General features: G+C 40.2%; 1 protein-coding gene across 2 annotated transcripts in view; it reads right to left on the bottom strand.

Moving 5' to 3' along the window:
* Positions 1-4126: 4126 nt before the first annotated feature.
* LOC122772525 (MAM domain-containing glycosylphosphatidylinositol anchor protein 1) overlaps positions 4127-27156 on the bottom strand; it is a 138444-nt gene continuing 115414 nt past the window's right edge. Inside the window, exons 12-18 of one of the 2 annotated variants that reach the window (XM_044030668.1) lie at positions 26494-26674; positions 26371-26394; positions 24329-24481; positions 23983-24144; positions 18745-18875; positions 10678-10795; positions 4127-8801 (exon numbers count right to left, since the gene is read on the bottom strand). In XM_044030668.1, coding sequence (XP_043886603.1) covers positions 8716-8801; positions 10678-10795; positions 18745-18875; positions 23983-24144; positions 24329-24481; positions 26371-26394; positions 26494-26674 — 855 coding nt within the window. In that variant the 3' untranslated portion in view covers positions 4127-8715. The remainder of the gene's footprint in view (positions 8802-10677; positions 10796-18744; positions 18876-23982; positions 24145-24328; positions 24482-26370; positions 26395-26493; positions 26675-27156) is intronic. The other variant, XM_044030669.1, reaches the window with a different exon arrangement.

The following is a 27156-nucleotide window of genomic DNA, read 5'->3' as shown; positions in this document are numbered from 1 at the left end:
TATTGTTGTTTGTTAAACAATGAATTTATACAAGTTGTTTTTTATGCAATTTCCCTTAGAGCTATGTAGCCCAATAAATCTATGTATCCTGAGCAGGTAAAGCCAAACACTGGCAGTGATGGTGGTTGAATAACAGTTGAATAACGTGATGACAGATGAATAATGATAAAGCTGTTGGAAGGTGAACGTGATGAACTGAGGCAGTAAGTGAATGCAATATATAAAAAAATGGCATGAAGGTGTGTTGCTTTGTATTTGGATAGAGGAGATTAAATGATTAGCTGGTTCCTCATAGCAAGATACTTAGAGTACATGAGAAGAGAAATGGTAAAAAATAGGCAAGCAACTAATATTATTTTTGACTTTCTTCTGTTCTAAATCCCACTGCATGTGTTTCTATAAACCAAGCCTTTTTAGATACAGTCCCATCTCCCCCAAAAAGCCTTGCCAAGTATAAAAGATGGTGCACAAGCCACGTACAGTAGCTCTTCATATCTGATGTAACAACTAGAATCAAAGAAGTTCTTTTAAAAATAAACTCTCAGTAAAGGTTTTGGTCACACTGCAAAGACCTGCAAACACGCTGTCGTCCGCCGTAAAAGCCAAACACTTTATTAAGGCTCTATAACATCACCTGACACGCTCATAATTGCAGTGCCCTTTAGAGGGTTTTTCTTTTTCTCTTCAATGCAAATGTACAGTATGCCAATTTGGGGCACTTGCTGAAACGGCTGATAGGTCATTCTTCTTGTGGGAACACTTTGTTTATAATTAGTTTGTTTGCCGAGACAGGAAGCCAAGAACTTTGTGGAATGAAACTTTAACTGGAATATCGCTTAACAGTGTCCACAAATGTACATTGATTTTTAGGTAAGGATGCTGACGTCACATAGGGATTGCTCAGAAGCAGAGCTCCAACTTATCGATAATGTCCCCCCCCCTCCCTCCCCCATTCAAGTGTGAGACAACAGGCTCAGTTAGAAATCCCCGCTCCCCAGCGTCTCCGACAACAAATGAGGGGGAACAGCATGGCTCTGAACCTTTCAGCTCACACCCCTCCACACAGCACTCCACTAAGAGGCAGCTCAGAGAAGAAAGCACACATTAATTAGACTTCTATCTGTACATCTCGGCTTTGCTCAAATTACAGAGAAGTGGGGAGGAGAGAGAGAGAGAGAGAGTAAAGGGAGAGGTGGTGACCAAAGTGGAAGAGGGAAAAGAGCTGCAGGTGTGTACGTCTGTCTGTGTATGTAATAGGCGTTTCATTCTCTGCAAACTGCTACTGCGTTTAATGAGACAAGACGAGAAATCTAAGATGAAAGTCAACACAAGTGACAGATGAGAGCTGTGCTGCTCTCTCTCTCTCTCTCTCTCTCTCTCTATCTATCGCACCGCGAGGTGTACGGGCAGAGACGAGGCCAAAAGCACCACAGAGGCAGAAGTCAATTCAAAGGAGCGTTCAGTTTACCTGGTCAAAAAAAACAGGCGGAGGTCAAAAGTCAATCCAACGAGGCAAACAAGGCATCCAGAGGTCAAAATACAAACAGATCTGGCAGAGGTATGGTGATCGTGAGCAGGCTTAAATACAGGGGAACTCATGAGCTGCAGGTGAGAAGAAGGGGCGTGGACCAACAGGTAAGGGGGATGAGCTGATTGCACAGGAGAGTTAGTGATGAGGCATAAACATGATCAGAAAAATCTAGCCGTCATAAGTGTTGCCGTTACACTCAACGTTCATTCTGACAGGAGAATACTCTAAATAAAAAAACTATAAAAATATAGAAAAATTAATAGACAAATTGAAAAGCAGAATTGCTGAAAACACATTAGACAATAAATGGGATGTAAAAAAAAAAAAATGGATGTACTTTTCTGGTTGACACTAACCAGGAAGTAAGAAAAGACCCATCAGTGTCAAGGTCAGAATCCATTTTTCTGTACATCTTGTAAATGATGTTCTCATTTAGAGGAAAATGAGTGGACAGCAGAGTGATTGACAGCTGGTATCATCCAGTAGGTGCCTGGTTGCAAGTTATATTTACAAGACATTTGCAAAACCTCAACATGACGCTGGTCGAATTGCAAATGTCGAGGCTTTCGAAACGTTCAAATTCTTACTGTTCTTATCAATACACATGAATGCATGTTTTTGGAAAATAATCATGGGACTATGAGGTGCTGAAAGATACCATAAGGCCATGAGTCAATTCACTAATATCACACGAGAGTTGTCGTGGATATCAACACGGCTGTAATGTGGTTGCAGATATCACAGCTGCTGGTATTCAGTTCAACGTCGAGTACAACTGTTGCTTTTATGCAACAGTTCTATACTATTGCTATAGAACTGATCATTTCCTGCTCTCAGTAGATCTCAGTCTCTAACTTCTTTCAGAACTTTCAGATCTCCAAGACAGAAACCTTTTTTTCTTAAAGCCCACATAGACCGGAAGCTCCAATTAACGCTGCGTTTGTGTGTGTGTATCTGCGTCATTACCTCGTTTATGAAACCCTAAAGTTTCAGAACAAACAGTTCAGCCACTGCTGAGAAAATAGTGTTGTATTGTTTTCCTGGGCTCTGCGAAGCGGATCGGCACTTCGTTAATTTGATGTCGTCATCAAAAATCCTCACCACTGCAGCGCCTCCCGGTGCGGGCACTAGTCCGGGCACATCCGGTTGTGTACATTCAACCGCAGAAGAAGAAGAACTACTCTCGTTGTAGCTGCTGAGATGCAGAGCATCCACCGTGCCAGAGGGGGAGCTGTGTATCTGAGAGCTGGCCTATCTATTACGTCACTTCCAGGTACCTGGCCAATCACAGGACAGTAGGAAAGCTCTCGTTGGCTGGCCAATCACAACACAGTCCACATTCTAGGGGTGTGGTTTTGGTCTGAAACAGCGCGGCTGACGAGAGCGTCAGTGAGGAGATATTTTGATCGGCTCGTTTGCAGCGATTAGGAGGTTTTTAATCATGAAAACAAGTTAATATATGTAAGTAGACCTCCATAACTAACATATAAGTGTGATACAAGCATTCTATGTCGCCTTTAAGGCTATATTTTAGGTGTTCCCTCCCTGATGTCACAGCACACTGGGAGGTTTACATGGAAACACCCTGTTCCTTAATTTTCCTATAATTTGAATAGAATTTTAAAACTACTGTGAAAAGTATCAGTTTTATGTAATATTCCTGGTAGAATGTCCATATCATTGTTAATATCACATCGATATCAAATCTTCCCTTGCATAAAAATGACTTGCTTGTGACCGGTTTGAACTTAGTGTTTTATAATACACTTCTACACACAGCTTACAAGCTGGCGACTTTTACAAGATAACCATTCGCAAGCAAGTACAAATCCTATGGGATGTGTTAATATTTATTAATATATAAAAGAATTCTTCTCGTTCACCAATCTCGTGCAATCTGTTAAGTCCAAATGAAGGTCAAAAGAAACACAAAAATAAAATTAAGAAAGAGAAATGTGTGATTTATCCAAAAAATGGAATGATAAAATGATATTGTCAGAACAAGTTTGAAGTGTCGAACAGAGATAAAGTTAACGGCAGCAGACGAGTGTGAGTCATCTCCATAACAACTTACAAGCGGCAGAGGATTAAGGAAGCACACAATTTAATTTGCGTATGTTTTTGTCGAATTGTGAGAATCTATTAGTCATGCATAACCACTGATAATAGACAAGTAAGTAATTATCCCCCTGCTGCTGTGAAGTATTTTCTAGTGCGCAATAAAAAAGCAACATCTCAGGTAGAACTGACATGAAACACTTCGTCAACAGTGCAATTACCTGAGTCACACCTGCTAATTGCTAATCCCTTAAAATAGTCTATGTTTTGTTTGGCATGGCTAAAAACTACTTAAAACAAATACAAATACATGAGTGTTTCTTCAAAGCCAATAAATAATCATGACATGGAAGGCCTCTTGAACTGATTTGGTACATGTTTTCCATTAAATCCTTTTTAAAGCAGCAACAAAGTCTAATAATCACTACAACTTTCATTTCATTACTTTTTATTTGATACCTTTCAGAATCATTTTGCAAATTGCAATTTGCCTCTAAGATACTTGAGAACGTGACACAGATACACAACACCCAGTACTGTTGTTTTCCATTTTATTCCCATTAAAGGTGCATTGCAAATCCTTAGTTCCAAAGTGGTTCAAGACTGCTGTATGCTGTAAAATCTGACAGTGAGCACATGTTTTTTGTTTTTTTCCACTGCAACCGATGCTTTTCCAAAACGTACTTAAAGCAAAGATATTGCCCGTCACAGTGATTTACAATAGTCATGTGAGTCCATCAGCGTAAATGAAAAGGTTTCTAAGGCGTGTCACTCTGCAACTGCATGGTGAAACATTTAATGCCACAGAACAACGGACACAGTTTTGTGTGTTGGTTGAATTTAAGGAAATCGGACATGGAGTGTTTTTTTTGGAGAAATAAGAACAAATTCACTCCATTTCAAAGTTACTTTGGGGAAGCATCGCAGCGTTAATCTGACAGAAAGGTCATTGGTGGTACCTTCATAACATTGGAACATTTCAGGAAAGCACCTGGGCGTGATAGCGGTAAACGTAACACTTATTTTCCACAACAAAGACAATACTTTGTGAACATGTGTCCCATTTTATTTACTGTTGCCAGGAGGAATGCTCGATCTATTGCCATGTAGTGACGCAGAATGTTGACATTTGTCTCAGACAGATCTAATCAAACAGTGCAGACAATAAACAAGTACATTAGATGCTAGATTAACAGTCATTTTGTCATTCTAGTTACCTGCATGGTGGCAGTGTGTGTGTGTGTGTGTGTGTGTGTGTAGTAGGCTTTGAGTACAAATTGTGTTACAAAGCGCTCTTTGTGAGGACATTTTGACCTTGTGAGGACATCTCGGTTTGTCCTTAAAACTGTAAAGGGCTTTTTGGGGTTCGGGTTAGGGTTGGGCATAAGGTGAGGGTAAGGGGCTAGGGAATGCATTATGTCTATGAGTGTCCTCACTAAGAATGCTCTACAAGATTGTGTGTGTTTGTGTGTGTGTGTTTGTGTACGCAGCTCTACAGGGGCTCAGTTATCACATAAATCCGAGTGTTACTTAAAATAAAGTGGAAACAGCCAATAAAGAAGATGTCAAGATTCTAAAGTCATTTTCATGCTTATTTCATGTGGTAAACATTTAGCAAGTTGTGTTGTCTTTGGTTTAATATCAAAATAATTCAAAACTAGATTTAAAGTCAAATTATGGAGGCGCCTTCAGTCCATCCAGTGTACAGTTTAAGAGTTTTTTACTTTATTCAGTTGACATTGATTTTTCAAAACTACAACTGTGCCATTAGCTCATTATATCGACACCAAAAAAAAACCTGTCAAGGGTTTGGCTTTATTTAAGTTTTCGTGTTAAAACAATCCATTTCTTTGACATAAGAATGTCGATTATTTGCAGGTCTATTATTGGACTCACTGAAGTGCAATCCCTCAATTATGTGAATTATAAGCTAACAGACAGTTGTGCTACACATCCCTACTGTGTAGATCAGACAGTCAGCATGTTCCTGCTAACATAATCGTGTCTGACAGTGAAGCCGACAGAAAAAAGAAACCAAACTTTGGATCTGCTCTACATCGGACATTACTAAACTCGGTAAAATGGTTGGCCATCATTAAAATGGTTTCATATTAAAAAAGAAAGGAATATGGACGGATTTACATTCGGTTTCCTGATCAGATGTAAATACAAAATCACACACTGCTTTTATGAGGAACCAAATTTGACTGTGATGTGCTAGTTTCATATTAGTCTATTCATGATTTATGTTGGATTACAACACGCTGATCAAACCACATGGAGCCATTTACTTTCCAAGTCACATATCCTCACTGGGAACAAGTAACGCCTGTTGCTTCCTTGGTGGAGGCAACAATACAGTGTCCTGTCCTTCATATTTGAGTAACAAACTGTAGAAATTGTAAAAACCCAAACACAACCACAGCATGTGGAAATAAAACAAACATACCCCGCGCACACACTTTCGCTCACATTCACAGCGCTCTTTTGTCTATGACCTTACAGCTGTCACACGTCCAAGTGCAACGAAGCGTCTCTGTTAATTCAGTCGTTGGAATATGAGGCAACATGAGGGATGATGTGACAGTGAACATGATGAAATCCCATGCACGTCAGTGTTCAATGAAACGTCTACATTTATTTAATATGGGTAGCATACTGACCTACACTGTGCTGCTATAGTGCAGGGTAATGTTATGATCTGTACAACTTAAGCGCTTATGAATACCACATACAGCCAGTTACCTTAGCCATATAAGATGAGAAATGAAATAAATGTCCAAATACAAACACTGTTTGATTTTAGGAAAGGATAAAGGCATTTTAAAAGAGATTATTAGAAAAAAAGCTATACATATGCTAAGCTTCGCATTATATAGTCGTGTATATGATTGCAGAAGGAACAAGACACATGTACAGGATATCATGTCACTCAGATTCTCTAGTGGAACAGCTTAATCTACATGGGAATCGCCTCTCACATACATTTCACCATGTTATGTTCTATTAATGGCTGACAGTTTATTATTAATGACCATAAACAATAAAGGAAAAAAAACAAAAGACTAAACGTGATGAACGTGACATGACACAATCAAGTACATGAGGTTTTGACAAGAGCGATGCGCAGGATAATGATAGAGGCGACATACACAAGTATATCAGTTACTGGAGCAGTGTGGCCGGCAAATGTCACATAAGTTGAAGCATGACGCAACAAAATGAAGGCACACTATCCCATGAGTGACTTACATGAGTACAGTGGAAATCTTCTGAAGTGCATGAGTTGTGAAAACACTTTTAATCAGAACTCACAACTGATGCAGAATGGGAAAACCCAGTGTGGAGTATTTTGGACGGGATTTGCAGAATACACATGTCTCTTAAATGCAATCATTAACTTTTAATATAGATTTATCATTATGAGTATTGCTTAACTTTAACAATCATATCTATGTGAATATGAAAACTGATTTTACAACAGGCATACAATGTTAACTAATGGCAGATAATGTTTTTCTGAATTCTGAACGACACGCCGGCAAGATACTGGAAGATATTATCTTCCCCTTTCACTTTGACAAGTTTGTAAATGACATTCACCTATCTAACGCAAAAGATCACATATTCTATCGGACACCGGGACCTTTTCTGCTGCTATATCGCACATCTTTTCTTTTCCTCCTCATTAGAGATGTCCAGAACAGAAGGAGTCGTGACGTCCAGCGATGGAAAGACAATTAATAAAAGGAAGCTGCACTATGGCGACTGTATCTATCATCTCAGATGAGACATGTATTTGAGGCAGAGGGTGAGCTGAGGGCAAGAAAACCGACCGTGTGTGTGTTTGCGTCTCGGTGAATGTGTGTGTGTGTGTTCAGTATTGTACTGTTTGTGTAAAGGAAACACTGACGTTTCAATCCGGGAGTCTTGGGTCGTCCTTGCTTTTTTCCCCAAATCCAAAGTGCTCAGTTCAGGATCGCAGTCACAATTCTCCTTCTCTTTCTCTCAAACATATTAATATAATACTTAATTCCTTTGACCCTTGATGTCATCAACAAAACAAAAAATGCAAAATATCAAAAACATTAAGTAGGTATGACAAATTGCAATATCACATAACAAGTAGAATAAAACCCAAAGGAACAGCAGAGATTGTATAAATGTTGTGCTTCTTTAATTTCACTTTGTAAAGTCCTCCACTGTCCTAGTTGTGTTGTCGAATGAACTTCTTTATATTCGATATATATTTTTATATATATTTATATATATATATAGATAAATGTACACGTATATCCGTACTGAGGTTCGTCTCTTGTGGCAAGCAGAGGGCAAACAGAGAGGCTACTAGGAGTGCCCTTCTTTTCCCCCCCTCCATTTCTGGTTTGTCCTTTCCTCACTATCCATTTGTTTATTCATTCATTCACACATTCATTCGTCAGTTTTTTTTTCATCTCTCTTTGTCATTCAGCAGCTCCCACAGTCCCAGTGGTCAGGACAGGAGGGAGACAGATTCTGCGTAAAAGACGGATATTCCACACGTTCTCTCTCTCTCTCTCTCTTTCACTTTTTTTCCTCAGAAGTCCCGTCCTGTTCCCTTGCTTTATTCCCTTAGGTCCTTTGTCATCTTTGGTAGGGTGTCCGACACTTTGGTGTGTCTCGGGAATTGGGCCGTCAAGGATTGTAGATAGGGGGAGCAGAGATATATGAGAGGGTGCCGGAACAGGCGAAGAAGGTTGATGCGGGAAAGGAGAAGGTGACAGACTGACGTGTTGACATGGGTAACATGAATCTAATCAGTCCGATGAGGTGACGAGAACGCAGCGTTCGACTGTCAAGTATGTTCACTCTAAATACAGAGTGAGTGTCAGTTGATTATACTGAGTGACTGCCGGGAAACGGTCAAAGAAAGCAGAGGAGGGAAAAAAACACAACAAGGCTTATTGTTACCAAAACAGGAACAATGAAAACGGATGCATGATGTATAGAAAGACGAGTGAGGAGGACGGACAGGTGGGATGAGCAAGAAGCGGAAAGGACGGGTGAAAGGGTAGGAAGTGAAGTAGACGAGTGTGAGTCAGGCTAGCGTCTGGCGGCGCAGACAGGGTCGGTGTGAGAAGTGCTCATCATCTGTAGAGCAACAACAGGAAGCAGGAGAGGCCAAAGATCAGCCAGCTGGCCAGTGGGAGTGAGTGCGATCCTCCGATCAGAACTAAGGAAACAAAAAGAAAGTGGTTTGACTCCGGACGGCATCATTAAAACAAATTCCAATTATTAATGAATTAATATTACATTTATATTAATATGAATATCAATATTCATAATATTCCACATGCTACATTTCCTTTTAGCAGTAGCATCACAAAAATGATGTCCTTCAGAAACTCAGCTAATTACTTATTATTACTTAATAATAATTCATTATTATTATTATTATGATGATAGAGAATTAAAGACAAACAGGTGAATCAGGTCTGGTTAATTATCTGTGCACCTTCAGTATATGCACTTATTTCACCTTCTACTGCCATCAACACAAAGCGCAGACACATTTACAATACACGTGTCTGCACGAGTCTGGTGCTTTTCTCCGTGTACCTAAACTTGAACAATATCAAACCATGTGTCTAATGTAAAAAGCTAAAGGGAAGGTAAAGTAAGACAGTTTAAAGTTAAAATGTCCTAAGGAGAAAAGACAGAGGCTGCAGAGAAGACAACGTATTTTAGTGTGAGCAGAAGTATAGGAAGAAAAAAGACTGAACATACATTGAGGGGGTGGAGGAGTAAACAAGTGAGAGAGAGAGAGAGGGAGAGACCACACATTATCTCAACAGATTTTAATGAGAAAAATAAGTTACAACTGATGTCATCATTAGTAATATGTGATGATTTGTTTTTCTTTCCTCTGCAGGTTGTTACTCTCCTTTGTACTGATGGAAGATACTGTATACTGTGCATATAATTGTGCTGCATCCCAACAGTGGCATAGATCGTGAGATTTTAGAAACAAATTATACACGCAAGCAACTCAAAGACAAAGTTTCATAAATAAAAAGAAGGTACTCTATTAAAAAGATCAATTCTGTTTCATATTAAGAGCCCATCCACTTGGCAGAAAATCAATATTTATAATAAAGCTTTCAACTATACTGTGTGTGTGTGTGTGTGTACTACAGTAAGTAGGCAACATATTGAATTGTCTGTCTCTCTATTTTTCCTCTAACCCATCAAAAGCCACACTGTCTTTCTCTCTCTCTCTCGCTCTCTGACTCACATATTTGTTCTCTCACGCACACACAGTCACATTAAGCACCAGGTAAGTCTTCTTCAGTGACCATGTTCTGACATTTATTCTGAGTGATTTAGCCTTAAAGGTTTTGTTCACGCGATGTTCAAATTTGAATTAGCCATTTCTAAAAAACATGCATTTTGTCTATCCTTACTTTACCTCGCATACTCCACAGTGGGAAAAAAAAAAGTCAGACACATTTATTTCTCTTACAGTGACTCTTTAGGCACCTGCTTAATAATTACCCATCTGTCTGTACTGTATGTCTCTGCCTGCACGAAAGCTGCAGGACACAAACGCACACGCACACACTCAGAGGGCTCAAGAGCTTTCGTCTTCCTGTTTACACCTTCATCCATTATTCACTCCATCCGCCCGTGTCTTTACATGCACGTATTTGTGAGCTCACACATCCAAGCACGCACTCACACACACACACTGGTACACAGGTGTCTCACAACGGGGGGTTTGAGGAGGTAACGTTGTTAATATTTCACTTTTGGGTTGTTGTCATGACACTTTGTCCATTGTCAGCATTCATCCCTCCACACTCTGCACCACAATTCCATTTGGTTTTGTTGGTTTGCTCAGTTATATTTCTCAGCAAGTGCTTCATTCATTTATTTATTATATTTTATATTATAAAATATATTATACTTATTTATTTTTTTGAATTAAAAACACAGTAAAACTATTTCGACGCTTGAGAGTTCTATTCCACTCAAATGTGCCTTCAGATAAGTAGAGTGGTAGAAACACGATTTGCGTTCATGTGCTTACTGTACATCTCTTATCTTACCTGTCTTACCTGCGCTGGCTACAGTGTTCTCCTGTGTGCACTTTCCTCTGGTGATGGACACATCGTCAATGGCAATATCCCCTTCAAAACTTGAGCCACGAATGCCTTCAAACACAATCTGAGACACAGAGGGATGCTGCGTGAGTATAGCTGACAGTAAATACAGTATCCGATGGGTCACAACAACTTGAAAAATGACAACATAATCACCTGGTTTAACAAATGTATTCAATGGCATTACAGTACAAAAACATTCAGGTGAAACTGTAATTAAACTAAGCTCTGTATTGGAATTTTGAAGCATTCCTGTATTATTATCCCACAAGAACAAAACTAAACAGGAGACCCTTCTGAAAACTTTCCAACTTCTCCATTTAGCCACAAGCCATCTGGTTTTGACTGACAGCCTAATTACTGTTGTGTAGCAAGGCACCAAAAGCCCATTGCACCCAGCTAATCAAAAAACAAGTGCACTCTGTCTGGAATATGAGAAGAGGAAAAGCCAATAAACAAAACTGTGAAGACTGTGTTGCTGCACAAAAGTGAAACAAAACAAAACAACAACTCTCACGACTGTCGAACGTTATTTGCTATCATCGCAAACGCAGGTCGTTTAAAAAGCTGACATTTAAATATGACATCCCAATGTGCCGTTGTAAAGTCTTTCCAGCATACGGAGAGTATTTAACCCGAGAAACAAGCACAGCAGAGCTGTCGCCACGTTCCGTGTAAATATATCAAGTGATTCAATTAACCTGGAGAAAAGATTGACCCCAACTCCATATATGGTCACGAGAGTGAAATGTAGAGAGTGGTGACCATCTCTCACCGCTGTGGCATTCCATTACCTGTTTTTTTAATCAGCGGGTGTTGGTGTGCTGTTAGCTCCTAAAACATATGTCAGTTTGAAATATCACCCAGAAATTCATGGGGCAGATACCAATAGCCTACTTATTGCCTAAGACATGGGGCAGCATAACTGTGTGCATTTGAAGTTACTTCTCCCGTTTCACCCCAGCAGTGTAATCATGAAAAACTATTTTTAAGTGGGAAATGTATCAGTGTAAAATTAAAAAAAATAATAAAAAAATCTTTATTTAGTTCAACCTCTGGCTCAGTTTCTATGCTCGTACTTTAGAATCACTGAACATGTCACGGCTGGATACACTTGCATCGCTGCACTGCTCAGTGTACGAGTGTATGCGGGAGACAATTTAGTTACATTCGTAAAGAAAAGGAATACAAGAGTGCAGTATCTCCCTTTTCTCTCCAGTTAAGTCACAGAATGAGGGATCTTCTTTCAGTTTGTAAATAACGTAATAAGCCCCAAATAAACCAAAGAACAGGTTCTGGTCCTGGGCCTCACATGACGTGTTGGACCATATTGTTAACATTAATTGTGTGACAAGATGCATGCCACACACACACACTTTCCAAACTCCTAATTTCTGAAAGAGCAGGACAGACTCATTTATGCAAACACACTATTAGATTTTTAAGGCAGACGGTAAGAGTGAGGGTTATTCCAAGGCAGTAGGGCAGGGGTGTCAAACTCATTTTTGTTCAGGGGCCACATACAGCACAATTTCATCTCAAGTTGGCCGGACCAGTAACAATAGTGACCAACAAGACCTCCTTTGTTTTTTTCTCCTTTGTTTTACATTTAATGAAGGATATTTTAACAAAACATGACATTTCTTGAGAAATATAAGTGCAATTGCATCAATATCATGTCTAAATTTACTATTTGCACATCACACTGGATCTATAAAGGCACAAACATTTAGTCACAGGTATCTGGAAGTGAAAAATATTGCATTTGACATTACGTTTAGATTGTAATTGTAGTGTGAAATTTTAACAAATTCATCCTGTGGGCCAGATTCTGGCCCCTGGGCCGTATGTTTGACACCCCTGCAGTACAGGGAAGAGGCTAACTGCTAAAATGGCGCATGTCATTTATAAATACTGCAATTTACTGTATCTTTTGTGCATATGCTTATTTTGTGTTTGGTTTATTACAGTTACTCTGCATGCATGCATGTAGGCCTCTGTGCACCTGTAAGTGGAAAACACCAGCTTGCTGTATAATTAGAGATGAAGCCCAGAGAAACACTGGGCTTGACACAGCACGTAGAACAACATCACAAACAACTGTCTCCTCTGACAACACAATCGCACAAAGTATAATCATTTCTGCACAGATATCAAAGAGAAAGTCAAGACACAAAGCAACGCAACATCCTGCAATGCAACACGGGCTGGAACAATAATGATTCAATGAGTTTGTTTTTGTGGAAATCCTCAGGGAAACAGGTTTATGCCCTTTGACTTAATGTTCACTGCTGACCGATACACTTTATGATGACACAGGGTTTTACTGGAAGCATGCAGTGTTACAGTGGCAAACACTGTTGCCTCACAGCAAGAAGGTCACCTGTTCAGATGCCGAGGGTTTCTGCATATTATCCCTGTGTTTGTGTGCTTTCTCTCCGAGTTTTGGACTGTGACTTCCTCCCACAGTCCAAAACATGCCGATTCGATTAATTGGACACTTTAAACTGACTGTTACGTGTGAGAGTGAGTGGTTGTTCGTCTCTGTATGTTGGTCTCGTGATGGACTGGCGACCTGTCCCAATGTCAGATCAATCCCCACTACAACCCACTTGTGGAGGATAAAGAATTTTAAAAATGAATAATTTTTGAGCACTGACATGACAATAATAAATCAAGCATACAGACGGTGAAGATGATTCCAGTAAAACAACATCAACAACAACATGGTGCGGTCACAGGTTTGATGTAAAAGCAGGGACATGAGCAGCTGAAGGTTCTTGTTTTAGCCATCGAAGTGTGTGTGTGCATATGTGTGTGTGTGGCTCTGCAGGATCAAAAGGTGTGCACAGAAGTGTCAGAGTTGTGAATATGTCGTTCTATCAACCTTAAATGTTTCCATTGATGTGCTGTTCACATACTAGAGGGTACACAGCCACGAGAGTACCACAGTGTGTGTGTGTGCAGAAGAGAGTCACTGCTGTGTGCGACACAGAAATGTGGGTTGGCCTGGTTTCCGACAATCCCCCAGGTATAAAACACTGTGAGGAACACAGATGGCCTCTGGGTAATCCACAGAGGAGCGAGTGGAAACACAGATAATCTACTGCAACATGTTACCTTTTTACAACACTGATTTTATGTGTACATGTAATTTCTTATTTGTAAAACGGTCTCGGGAACACAAGGGTAGGCCAAGTATATGTATATTTTTTCCACATTTTATGAATTTTCAACGTCAGTATACACATACACAACTGACATTCTAACACTTCCTTATCAGTTGGCTTGACCCCAGTTTACAATAAAGCCCTTGTGTTAATATAAGCCACTGGTTTGGCTACAGCTCCTGTTTAAAAGAGGCAGCATGGGAAGCTGTTCTCAAAGACATCATTACTTTGGATGGACAGCGCACAAATAGAAGGGAATACTGAGGCGAGTGGCAGAACCTCAAAGACCTTCAATGGATGCAGTCGGCGAACCGTGCAGAGGATTACAACGTTTGTGTTCTCTGTGGACATGCTCTTAACATGCAGCAGGAATGGAACAAGTGTCAATACACAGTCACTCCTGCAGTCTGTGAAAAGTGAACGACATCTGCTTCAAAAAAAAATGCTTTCTCCGGAAAAATGGAATTAGTAAATCATTTGAAACAATAAATCATTTGCACACGACAAGGATGTTGTGTTTTTGTCTCGCAAACCTGGATTACATTTTATTCTTCAGATGCAGACAAAAATAATCATACTTGAGCAGCAAAGCAACAGACAGTGACCGCACTAACACAGCGACCCTAATTAAGCCAGGTTTGCCTTGTCCGGCTTTTGTACACAAGGCCTTAGAGATGAATGGGAACATTTTCCGACCGCAAGATACCAGTTTTATGTTGAAGTTAATGGATTAGTTAAATACAGATCTAGGTCTGCAAAAATAATTTACATATTTTTAACTGGAAGCTTATTTCAGAAACTAAAATGATATGTATTCCTATTCATTTATGATTATTATTATGTAGAATATATATAGCAATATAACAAGGCCATAGAGTGAGGCATTTTTACATCACTGTATAGGTTCCCATAAAGCTTGTGGAAGGGCATGTTGTGGTGAGAGCTATGCAGTTGCTTCCCATAATATGCCATTTAATTGTATGTTAATTGAGCAGACCAAGAGTGCTGCACCTGTTCTGGCTCAAAAAGGTATAGATAATGTAATATGACAACATGTGTGACTAAACCTTACGCAACCCTCCGACTCTACATCATCATGCCCACTAAACACTATTTGGACAAAGCAGCATCACATGGGCACCGTTTTGACATTTAGTTGCAAATAGCTGCTATTGTTGGCATCATTATACTGTACTTTAAGCTTTATCCTTCAGCAGCCAGACGCTATTGTCCCGGTCATCTGTAACAGTCGTCGGCTCCTTCATACACTTGAGTGTCAATAATTTTAGATGCGGCGAGCCAGAGCAACTGACAAAATAAATGTAATGGAGCTATTCTTTATTCCAATGAAAGCAAGGTGGAAGACAGCAACAGCAATTGTGTCAGGTAATTGTCGGCACCAGACAGCTTAATCATTGTTAGTGATTGTAAGGAAATCACAAACTCCCCAGACGCAGATAGGGACAGAGGTCGAAGGAGAACAAGAGGCAGAAAAAGAACGGGGTGGAAGACAAGCGTGGCTGGAGGAACAAGGCAGGAGGAGAGGCAGCGATAGGGGCCGTAGAAAGGATGGTTGCTAAAAAAGAAAACTCAAAAAAAAAGAAGAGACAGTCAGGTCTTATTTCATTTCATCAGACCCTTGAGGGGCTCAATACATAACAGAAAAAGGGAGGAAAAGAGAAGGGAAAGGAGAGAATAGGAAAGTATGTATATTAGCTTGCTCCTCTGGCTGGTGCTAGAATCAAGGCTGCACACTCTCCTTACATTATTGAACATCTCTATTTGTTACATGGCAGTGGTTTGTGTGTGTGTGTGATAATGTGGACGAGTGCACTGATTGTCTGTTCTGCTTATGGTGAACGGTGTGAATTATTAATTAATTAATTGATTAATTAATTAATTAATTATTAAGTGCATGGCAGCACAAGAAATGTATAAATGAAACATGCAATTGATTGAGAGACAAAAACAAATAGATATTTTACACATTTTGAGGAGTCGGTTTGCATATCCTCTGAAATATGACATGTGAGAGATAGTGTAAGAATGGACGCTGTAAAGAAAGTCCCTCCTGATCCAAATAATGGAGTGAACTAACGTGACAGTCCATGCATGCACACATGAGACCCCACAGAGAAGAGAGAGTGAAGAGGAAATGTGGCATACCTTTAGTTGCCAAGGAGATAATCGCTCATGTACATGCCTCCCTTCTCATTCATCCATCCATCCTGTCTCAACGACCTATGCCCAAGTCCAGACTCAAATGGGATAATGAATATTTAAGATGCATTAAGAGCCTCATTGGTGACACAATCTGTCCCCACACATGCTCTCTCTGTCTCAACAGCACCCACTGTTTTTCCTCACACACATCAATACACTATATGCACCTGGGAGCAGATTACTTTCAGTTTAATTTCTATTCAATAGCAGCAGGTTATGGTGTCTGGACCAATTAGACAAAACACACTATGCATGTAAAGGTAGAGGCTCTTCCCTGTGACTGCTTCTCTTAGCACACTGTGCATCAACAGGACATTAAATGTGTGTGAGTGATGTGTCTGCGTGTATTTCACCTGGAACATGGTGGTCACATCAAATTCCTCGTTAATTCTGCTTTTGAAGTGACTAAACTCGCTGACTTAAGGTATAGAATGGCCTGTAATACATGTCATACGAAGTAAATTAACGTCAGTTTGAGGATACTTTGCGTCTCATAAAGACGAAACATGACTAAACTGTTTGCAACAAAGCGAAGGGAAGCGATGACACCAAGTATGTAGAAATGTTCTTCACAGTGTGTGTGTGTAATGTTCTCTTATGGTGAAGTGTTGCTGAGGAATAGTTAATAAAGAGCAAAGGCAGCTCCCAGCTAAGGCCTTCAGCTCACATTCACCATGGATTCAATTTCCCCATCCACGTACACAGAGTATCTAGAATCATTACAACACAACTAGCAGGAATCCCCTGCTCATAAATAACCCTGTTAATTGACCTGTCATAGCTAATTGCTGCAGGGGATAAGAAACGGTTGTGTGTTTGTGTGTGTGTGTGTGTTTGAAACAGCTTGTCTGCATGTACGCGTGTGTCTGTATCGTACACAGTGTTTATGCATCTGATTATAATAACTGCACAGCACAGACACGACACACCAAGAGAGTGTTGTCTTTAGAGACACTGTCATTACCCCGGAGACGACATGTGTGAAGCAGACCAGGGCCTGAATCGACCACACTGGTCAGTTTGTCCACTGGGACAGAGAGAATCATAAGTGGAGATGAATAGAGAAAAAAAAAACCCCTGAAGAGTTTGGGAAACAAACACACAGGAGTTTTGAGGGATCTTTCTCCCCTCTCCCTCTGCTGGGTTGTAAACATACTGAGGCAGATACAAACACACACACACACACACACAGCACAGGCACACAATGAGTGAGAGAGAAAGTGTCTAGTTCAGATAGAAAGAAGGACTGAGTCATCTAGTTTACTCGACCACCTCCCAGCAGGAAAGAGCTAACTGCAAGTGAAGCTGCCAAAGAGCCGATGGGACCTCAGTGATGTGTCAACAGACTCTATTCAAACAAAGTCCTCTTCTCAGTCCTGTCTCCCAAACTGTTTTCCTCCACTGTCTACTGAATGTGCACAGTGAAACAAACTCTAAACTTGTGGTGACCTCAAACGAAGGGGGAACAAAAATATTAGGGAAGCAAAAGCTAGGAAAGGCTGCACCCCTTGAGCCTAATTTGAGTTTGGTCAGAGCGTTAGATGAATAATTCACGTAAATCCAAAGTTAGATTTAAAATGATCAGCGGCCTGAAACAGAAATGACAGGGACATTGTTTCATGTGATGACACAAAATCTCTCCTAGCACTTGTTTACATACTGTCCTGCTTTTCAATTATTATTACTATTATTATTATTATTACTCACCAAGTATGTTCTTTTTTATGTATTTGTTATCATGTATGTTGTTTGTAATCTAATCTCAGAATCTTCTTGATGAAGCAAATAATCCCCTGTTTACTGCATGGATCAACTTGGTACGAGCAGTCAGCAGAGAATGACCTGAATGTTCACTCAACGTTCTTCAGAATACTGAACGCACATGACTGAATAAACTAATACAACTAGCATATTTCTCATTGCCTTCATTAATACAGCTTTTGTGTGTGCTCGATACAATGATGCCATATTGATTTCAGTGGGCAGACTCTCCCGCTGCTCACTCTCCGAGACTGTGATCAGTTGCAGTGACTCAGGGACACTAACGCCTGTGTGGGAACACGGGCAGGGCTGTTTCTTTACACTTACGGCCATTTCTATTGCGGAAAACCATAATATTCTTATTCAAAAAGGTGTTGATATTTTGTCTCCACCAAGGAGGAAACAAGCTTTCCTCATCTTCAGAACATTAAAAGAATCTTTCTTTGAAAAATGCACAAAATCTTGCATAATGTTCTATGTATCTATTTTGTGTGAAATTCCCTTGATTCATAATGTTCCCAGTTCTATCTCTAAAAGTAACAATAGAGACGACGTGGGTGCAAACTTAGCAATGTCTAGAGCTTGTTATTGGAAAAATGAATGGAATTAATTAAAAAAAAACATATCATTCTTTGTTTTGTGCTCTTGTCAAATGATAATTATTCATGGTGCACTTAAGACACATCTATTACAATGAAAACACAGCCTTAGGTTGTATCACTTTGTCATTTTGTCTATTTGCATTTCCACAAAGACAAAGTGGCCCCCCCAAATGATACACTTGTGTGTTTCCTTCATTGCCGTATTGTTGTTTTGTAATTATCTGTGTTGAGAAGAAAAGTAATCACTAAATTCTTACCTGGAAAGGTCCACTGGGGCTGATGTCAAAGAAAGCTGTCTTCCAGTCCGGGCCTTGAGGACCTGACTTTGTCCAAACCACTGAGTCCACTGAGGCAATGCTTCTCAGTCTCAGAATCACATTCAGAGTACCTGTGAAAACACACACACACACACACACACACACACAATGGAGCCTGTCAGATGGGACAAAATGATCACCGTAATCTACAAGCAAAATGTGTTATTATCAAAAGTTAAAGAGGTGCCTCTTTGAACACACACACACACAAATAGTATATGTATGAGATAGTGTGACCCCTGCTTGTGTGCTTGTGTATTTGTTTAAAAAAAAAACTGCTGGTTGGTAAATGTTCCAATTAGGAGCTGGCTGGGAATCATTAAGAAGATAAATGATACTCTCACACCATGGAGACCCAAGAGAGAGACACACGCAGAGAGCAGGAGACAGATGATTTGAATAACCTCTCTATGACGAGAACGGTGTCATTTTCTCAAGCCTGTTTTCAACAGATTTTTACGTTGTGTCTCTACAATAGACACCTTTTTAAGTAACGGTGGCAGTAAGTGTTCTCTTTGTATAACATCCAAAAAACTGTTTATTAGCAAATGTCAGTTAATCAACAAATCTTTACTCCTTTCATTGCAACCCCTTGACTACTTGTCCTTAGGACCTTTTCTGGCATAAACACTGACCTCGTCAAGACCAGTAGCCCTCATGGAGACCAAAACCTGGTCCCAATAAGGGCAGAACCTAATTCTAAGAGGACCTGGTTAAGTTTAGAGCTAAGATTAGTGGTTAAGTTAAGGTTAGGGTTAGGCATTTATGGTTAAGGTAAGGGATGATACTGGTTGTCCAAATGAATGGAAGTCAGTGAAGTGTCCAAAGCATAGCTGTCCAAAGCCATGTGTGTGTGTGTGTGTGTGTGTTTATCATTCTGTTGGGTATATCTATGTAGTCTATCTTTGATTGAGATAACGTTACCATCACAATGTTGAAAATAAACAAGAATCTATACCCGTTTAATAACACGTTTAATAACATGTTTAGTGAGTTATTTCCATGTTTATGTGTTTGACTCATGGCAATTTTGGATTTGATTATGTTGTTTTCTTTTTTCCTTAAAGGACATGTAAAGCAAATGAGTCGTTTCTCTCTTCACACATTATACAAAATAGTGGAAAACAATTGCACCTGTGGTGTCAAAATAAAGAGTGTAAACAGTTTCATTTCAGGATTGTTAGTGAAGTGTGTCTATAAATATGCAAAGCCTCTTGGATGAGAGTTGAAACGTCTTCAGAACTAACTCAAGCAAGTCCAGTTGCCTCCAGCTAACGACTGAATACTATGACCTGGATGAATGCGAACCATCACAGACAGGTCTAAAAATATGGCTCCAAGATGCACCGGAGCCAAACTTAGCACACGTCTGAGAGAGGGAGAGAGGTGGAAGGACTGTTGCTAAACCAGCACTGTCTTTGTGTACGTCACATCTTTAAATGTGAAGAATTTGCTTCTCAAACCCTGCATTCTCAGCAAGTGGCTGAAGTGTATGTTGTGAAACTTTAGGGATTCATAGACGAGGAAATGGCCCAGATACAAACCCAAACACACCCGACACATTTGAGTTCTACCCCCTCTTTAAACAAGTGGTTCCATACTGGAGCGTTCATGTTCATATATATATATATCCTGTGTGTGTGTGTGTGTATTTCAGAGCATATTGCTGAATTTTATATGAGATGGAAACTAGTTTTTAAAACACTTAGCAAGGTGGTTACTAACATATTTTGCTTAACAAGCACTCTTAAAATGCTGCACATAATTGTGAATACGTCATTATGTGATAAAAAACAACAACAACAACAACAACAACTTCTATCGTTTGCTTGTGTTTTCACTGTCAGGGAAACCTTAGGAGGTCACTGCACTTCAAAAGGCAAAAGCCACATTACATTTGCACATAAACAACACTGTTATATAAAGGATATAAGCAGCAGTGGCTTATATACATCAACTACCTCCACATCACTGAACCTTACTGTATCCATTCTCACAGACTGTCTCTTCATCTTCATCACATACAACAGAGGGAAGTGGAGAGAAAACTCTGATAACCCATCTATTGATCGGACTCAGGTAAAAGACAGTGTGTTGGTAAGAGTGTCAGAGAGACCGAGAAGAAGGCACAGCTATATTAAGGCTACATTCAGAAGAATACTGGCACATTTATTCCACCATCTCCATAAATGGTTCATGTGCTCTGTGCCTCTGTTGCTGGTTAGCCTAAAAGTCAAAACTTTACTCCACTGTGTTCATAAATGATTTAATAAATGTAAATTTATATTAAATAAAGCACTGAAAGAGCACAGCCCCCTGCCAAGGCTGCTTAGTTTCCCAAATGTCAATACCCCTTCTTACAAGGTTAACAATAGTTTTAAAAAGAAAATCCATATCCAGATCACCTCCAAAATTCAATAATTTTTAATTGGACCCTGACCTACACTCCGAGAGATAATGAGATAATGGATCCTTTACTTTTTGAAGTATCTCACTGACAGGCAAACAGATAAACATGGTCAAAAATGGAACCTCTTTAGTGAAGATAGTAATGGTACATTCCCTGTCCTGGCATCTGCAACATCAACAACAAGCAAAAATGTGATAACCAAAGACCTGAGTGAATGACCAATTCAGAAAAGATGGGACAAATCAGCTATATCCCTTTATAATTAAACTAATTGATCATGAAAAGGAGAATGTAAATCTGTAGATGGAGAAAGATGCTTCAAAAGGAATGACAGCACTTGCCTTTTGGTGTAAAATGATTAAAAGACAGTACCGTCAATTTCAGCCTATAAGCCGCTACTTTTTGCCCATGCTTTGAACCCTGCGGCCTATACAACGGTGCGGCTAATTTATAGATTTTTACTGGCTTGCGGCCACCGGGGGGCACTCTCTAACAGTAAACGCAAAAGTGAGACAGATGTGGGGAAAGATTATGCGCTGAAGATGAAGACTTCAGTGGCTTTAGTGCACAAGAAGAAGATGAAGATGACTTTTCTGGCATAGGCCAAAGGTTTTTTTCTTTTCTAACCACGCGTGTTACTGTCGTGTTGGTGCAGTGTTTTATTTTCAAACCATCCAGGCATGTTGATGCCGTGTCGGTGCCGTTTTATTTTCTAAACATGCAGGCATGTTCAAACCCGTGTTTAAATGAAGTTGTTTTAATTAAAAACAACGAAAAACTCCGGTGTAGCGTCTTTCTGTGTAAATGTCTCACGTTACAACCATACGCAGCGATCACGGACGCATCACTAAGCGTTCACTTAGGGCTAGTCACGCGCACTCACTCGTCATTCATAAACTTCATGCATTCATTAACAAAGTCCTTTGATAAGAGACTGAATCCTGGCGCCGCTACTGGTTACAACATGAAAACCTGCGGCCTATATATGTACAACATTTATTTTGGTGCAGCTTATAGTCACCAGTGACTATCATAAGCTTTCACATTGCCTTCATTTTACTTTCGCAAAAGACTACGGAACATTCACACAGAGAATGGAATGAAAGTCTTCACCAGTATTATCCAAAACACTGTAAGAAGCACATTTAAATTACCTCATACTCTCATTTGTCCTCAGTCACCGTGAAGTGAAAATAAACCAATGATTCTGGTATGCTTGCCAGTGGAACTGAGCCAGTCTAAAATGCAACCCAGTGCCAAACAAAACTAATTAAGTGTTGTTTATTGTTGCTGCCAGAAAACCAAAAAAAAGTGTTTTTCATTTACATTGCCGGTCTATTACAAATCTTAAATCCAAACTCGTCAGAGGGCATTGTACTTTCCCTTCCAATTTTGCCAAATCCTTAAAAGATGTTTGTCCCTCTTTTATATTCACACAACGTTACGCATTACAAAACAGACAAAATATACAGTATTATACTGTACGTGGGTTGGAGAAGGGTAACAGTGTTTTTATGGATTGCATCGTGTCAATGTATGTGAATACTTTAATGCTTTGTAGTACTTCAGCATCAAGCACTACTTGTGCATGCACTGAACATTACCATGTTGATGGACTACCCTGCAGCGCTCCGATCTAGCCTTTTCTAACCTCACTTCTATGCCCCATCATTCTATTTCACTCACTCCATCCTTTTTCCGCAGCCATTCCATTTTCCCATCATCTTTACTTTCAACTCTTCGTTAATCCTGGCTCCTCTTCTCCAGGGCTGACCAGCCCTCGTACTCCCCTCACTCGACTTATCCCATCTTTTCTCTCTCTGACCCCCTCTGTCTTTCCTCATTTATCCACCTTTTAGTCATCAAGAGTCAAACTGTGTCCCTTTGGCAGGTGCGTGAGCTTTGCCAAGGTAAGGCAATTAAAGCAACAACAGATTGGAAGAGACTGTCAGGGATACAGAGTAAATTGTGGGAGGGCTTTCAGCAGAGCAGGGCGTCGTAGCTGGGAACAGATTGCTCTGATCGTAAGCAGGGACTGTGCGACTATTGTATTGTCTGAGATTGTGTGGCGACGCTTTGCTGTGAAACATCAACAAGACCTATGGACACAAACTGCATGAAGTGCTTTTATCATGTATGTAATATGTGTGCTGACATATGTTGTAAGAGTGAGTAGAGAACAGTGAGAAGAAACATACAATGAACTCAACCACGGTATCAGATTCATTTTTTTGTCTGTCCAGAAGTGAGGACTGGCCACATTGTCCTTACACTCCAAAAATGTCCTAATTCCATGAGGGCTATAACTCAAGCGGGTCCCAGCAAAGACGGGTGTGTGTGTGTGTGTGTGTGTATAGTATATTATAGGTTACAGGATGTATGCATTCTACCTGTGTGACAGAGCATATTATGACAAACAGCTCCCCCAAATGACTGATTGTGTCTTGCCACCACCATAAATCACACACCCACTGCCCCCTTCAACCACCCCCTACACAACACACACACACACATGCACACTGAGGCACAAGCTCAAACATACAAAGAGAACTTTTTTTGACTCCACACACACACACACCTACTTTGTTGTGTGTTGACAAGCTCTGTACAAGTGAGGGTCAAGCATAAAGTTCACATTTTGACAGAAGCCCAGCGATACTAAAACCCCAACAGTTTTGCGTGTCAGTATATTCGCCGCTTAGCATCCTGGTGTTATTCTATGATTTCACTCGACAGATACGGCATGAGCATTATCCTGACGTACTTACCAATGTGTTTGCCCTTCATGTGGTAGTAGAAGGAGACGCAGTATGGCATCCTGCCGGAGCCCTTGGGGCCCCTGTATGAGGTCTCATTAAAAAGTGGAGACAGCAGACGAGCTTTGTCTCCCTGAACACGTGGTTGCGAAGCTTCGATGTACATGTAGTACCCTAAAAACCAACAAAACACAACGCTATTTCTTAGAATTTCAAATAAAAACACAACACATTTTAGTAGGACTTAAATCTTATTTCTATATTTGTCTGTTTTTCTTGAACTGTGCTGTCTCCCTGTCTCTTCAGAGCTATGACCACTATACAGAAAAATGAACCTGTAGATAAAGTCATTCCTCACCCTCCTTGGTTCCGCTGCGGTCAGTATCAGGGCCGGTATTGGCAGATCGCTTGGGGTTCTGTGTCAAGTGATTCTGTCTTGTCCAGTCGAAGATGTCACTACGGTCTTGAGAGAAACCACAAATGCGCTCGTCCTCGAAACCGCACACGTGGTCTGACGGACGTGTGTTTGTGTGTGTAAAGGCAAAAAGCGAGAGAAGAAAACAAACACTTGATCAGTGACATTAGGCAGGTGAGAAACTGTTTTTTTTCCTTCTTTTTTTCTGCAATATACAGTTGAAATATGAATGTAAAAGAGACACCGAATGGCAGAAGCAGGGTGAGAGAATAGGAAGATGGTCTGACCAGGACAAGAACAGGGACTCACTGCTCTATTTTGGCTATTGGACAATCCTCATGTCTACATTTATTCAGAAAGTAACAGGCATATTGTTGAAAGCAGGGTTTTTCCATATTCCATATTCTGCATTGCACTATTTCTAATGTAAGACTCTAGTGTGCAGGTAAAGTTGAATACAGCTGAGTGTGTCAAATGTAGGGGGAAAAAAACCCTTTATCAAATGGTGCTACTGCATGAAGACACTACGTGCATCTACAGCAGAGGAGAAAAGTTGATCTAATGGAGCGAGTTTTAAACAACGCTGTTTTTAGACTCTCATCTATGATCCAAATGAGACGTATGCTGAATAGTCAAATTGTAAGTATCCAGCAAAGTCAGGACAATCTTGATAATGTACTGGCAGTGGGACAAAACCACTGCTGCTGTAATTCATTTCAACACTGAGTATCAACTGATGTGAAATGTATGTATTTATTTATTTATTTATTTTTTCCACAAAAGTGAGCAAAGACTACAGGGCTAGGTGTGTAAATGTTTTGAAGAGGTTCAGGCTACCCTTTTCGCATCTTACAGCCTCAGGAGGATGTTTTTATGATAAAATGACTCACAACACCTTTTGGGGAAGCTAGATTTTATTAGATTTACCTTAAAAAAGAACCTTCAAGGATCTCTGGGTTTATTTTCATATCCTCGCTCAAGTGTTTTGGAGTCACACACACATATGCCCCCCCCTCAACACACGTACAAAGCATGTTGTGATACCCGATTTTAGTTTTATCTTCTGACTGTGAGAAGTCTAAGATGAAGTCTTAAACAGACAAGACAGAGGGTCCTCTGTGGTGTGGTGTGGACTCAATACAAATAAAAAAAGGATACAAGCCAGTATAATAATAACTACCTAAAACAATTCAAGCTGACATATTTAGCGAAACGTTCCTGCTGCAGATGCATATGGCTCACACTCCCTTTGAGGGCAGCATGTGTGTGTGTGTGTGTGCTTTTTTGTTTCAGGGAGTTAATCTATTGCTATTCACATCCTGCACCACTACATGCGTTCCTCTCAATTTGCACTGTTGTTCTCGGAGTCTGTTCCAATCTGCTGTTGTTTTAATTGCCTAACCCTGGCAGGGCCAACTGCCACTCCTGCCAGAAAACGCTGCTCTGTCTCTTAATGAAGAAAATAGACAAGATGCAATTGACTGAGACAGATTGAGGGATGGCAAGAGAGAGGAAGAGAGGAAAGGAGAGCGCGGGGGTTAGTGCAAGAGGGCGAGATGGAGGGAAGTGGAGAGAGATGTGGCTGACAGAAAGAGACAAAGAAGGCACAGTAGGATTTAATAAAGTTTTAATAATGGAGATTCAAGATAGTAGCCCTTATAAAATCATCTGTTAAACCAATCACATTGCAGGCAAATACTGTATCCTTCAGTGACCGAGTTGTCATGACATTTCTTGCAACCATCATATTCTACTCTTACTGCACTCTCCTCCGTAGCACGATAAAACACAAGGAAAGACTGGGTCACGCCGAACTTTGCTTTAACAAACTTGTGCTGACATTGCTTGCAGCATACAAGCTAAATTAGCTTTCATCAAACTTTAATGTGCCTTCCAAGCATTACCACCCTGACATCAATCAGGCAACAACAACAACAACCTGAAGGCTGCAAAATGTGGAGGAGCAGAGGGAAATGTGGTCTCACCTGAAGGCCTTGGGTAGGTGTAGGCTGTAAAACAATTAAAACAATATTGATTACAATGCAGAAATGCACAGACCATTCATGCATCAGTTTTAAATGCACATAAAAGATAATCAAATATCTTACGCTCTGAGTACTGGATGTTTCGACTGATGTAGTCCCCAGTGCTGTAGGTGGTGATGGGGGACAGTCGGACTTCGTAGGACAGAGGGATTCTCAGGTCTGATATTGTGTAGGACATCAGCACACCTTTCTCTGGCTCCTTCCCCTTTAGGTCAATCTGCTTGGACAACAGATTCTGCTTGTTCTAGATTGGTAATCGAACACACACAAAGAGAAACACACATGTTAGGATGTGTACAAACTAGTACATGTAAAGAGAATAAAACTGAAATGAATCCTGCACAGTGATGGGAAACACCAGTATCACCTCATATCATCAGCTCAACTCTCATCTGTTAGTGTTAACACTTAACACATTCAATAACTTCATGTCAACAGGCAAACAAAATCAATGTCAAGGTTCGAAATCTTGTTTTTCTGAGCAAAAATAATGTCAGCTCAAATGTAATAGAATGCAGGAAGTGTTCCACGGATATCTGCTCTGTGCTGTATAGAAGTCACACACATTTATCTAGACACAGCTTATTAATCACCATGTCATCATGCTATTTTCCTTTACCTTCTACCATGTGTGTGATGTTTTCCACAGATTTCCATTTATGGTAAATGGAATCACACGTGGGCATAGAGCCAGTGCTGGGCATGTAGCCAAACAATACACCTCCA

This window comes from Solea senegalensis, linkage group LG7, assembly GCF_019176455.1.
Source record: "Solea senegalensis isolate Sse05_10M linkage group LG7, IFAPA_SoseM_1, whole genome shotgun sequence".
Taxonomy (NCBI): domain Eukaryota; kingdom Metazoa; phylum Chordata; class Actinopteri; order Pleuronectiformes; family Soleidae; genus Solea; species Solea senegalensis.
Note: the sequence above shows the minus strand (reverse complement) of the source record. Positions and strands in the feature narration are given on the sequence as shown.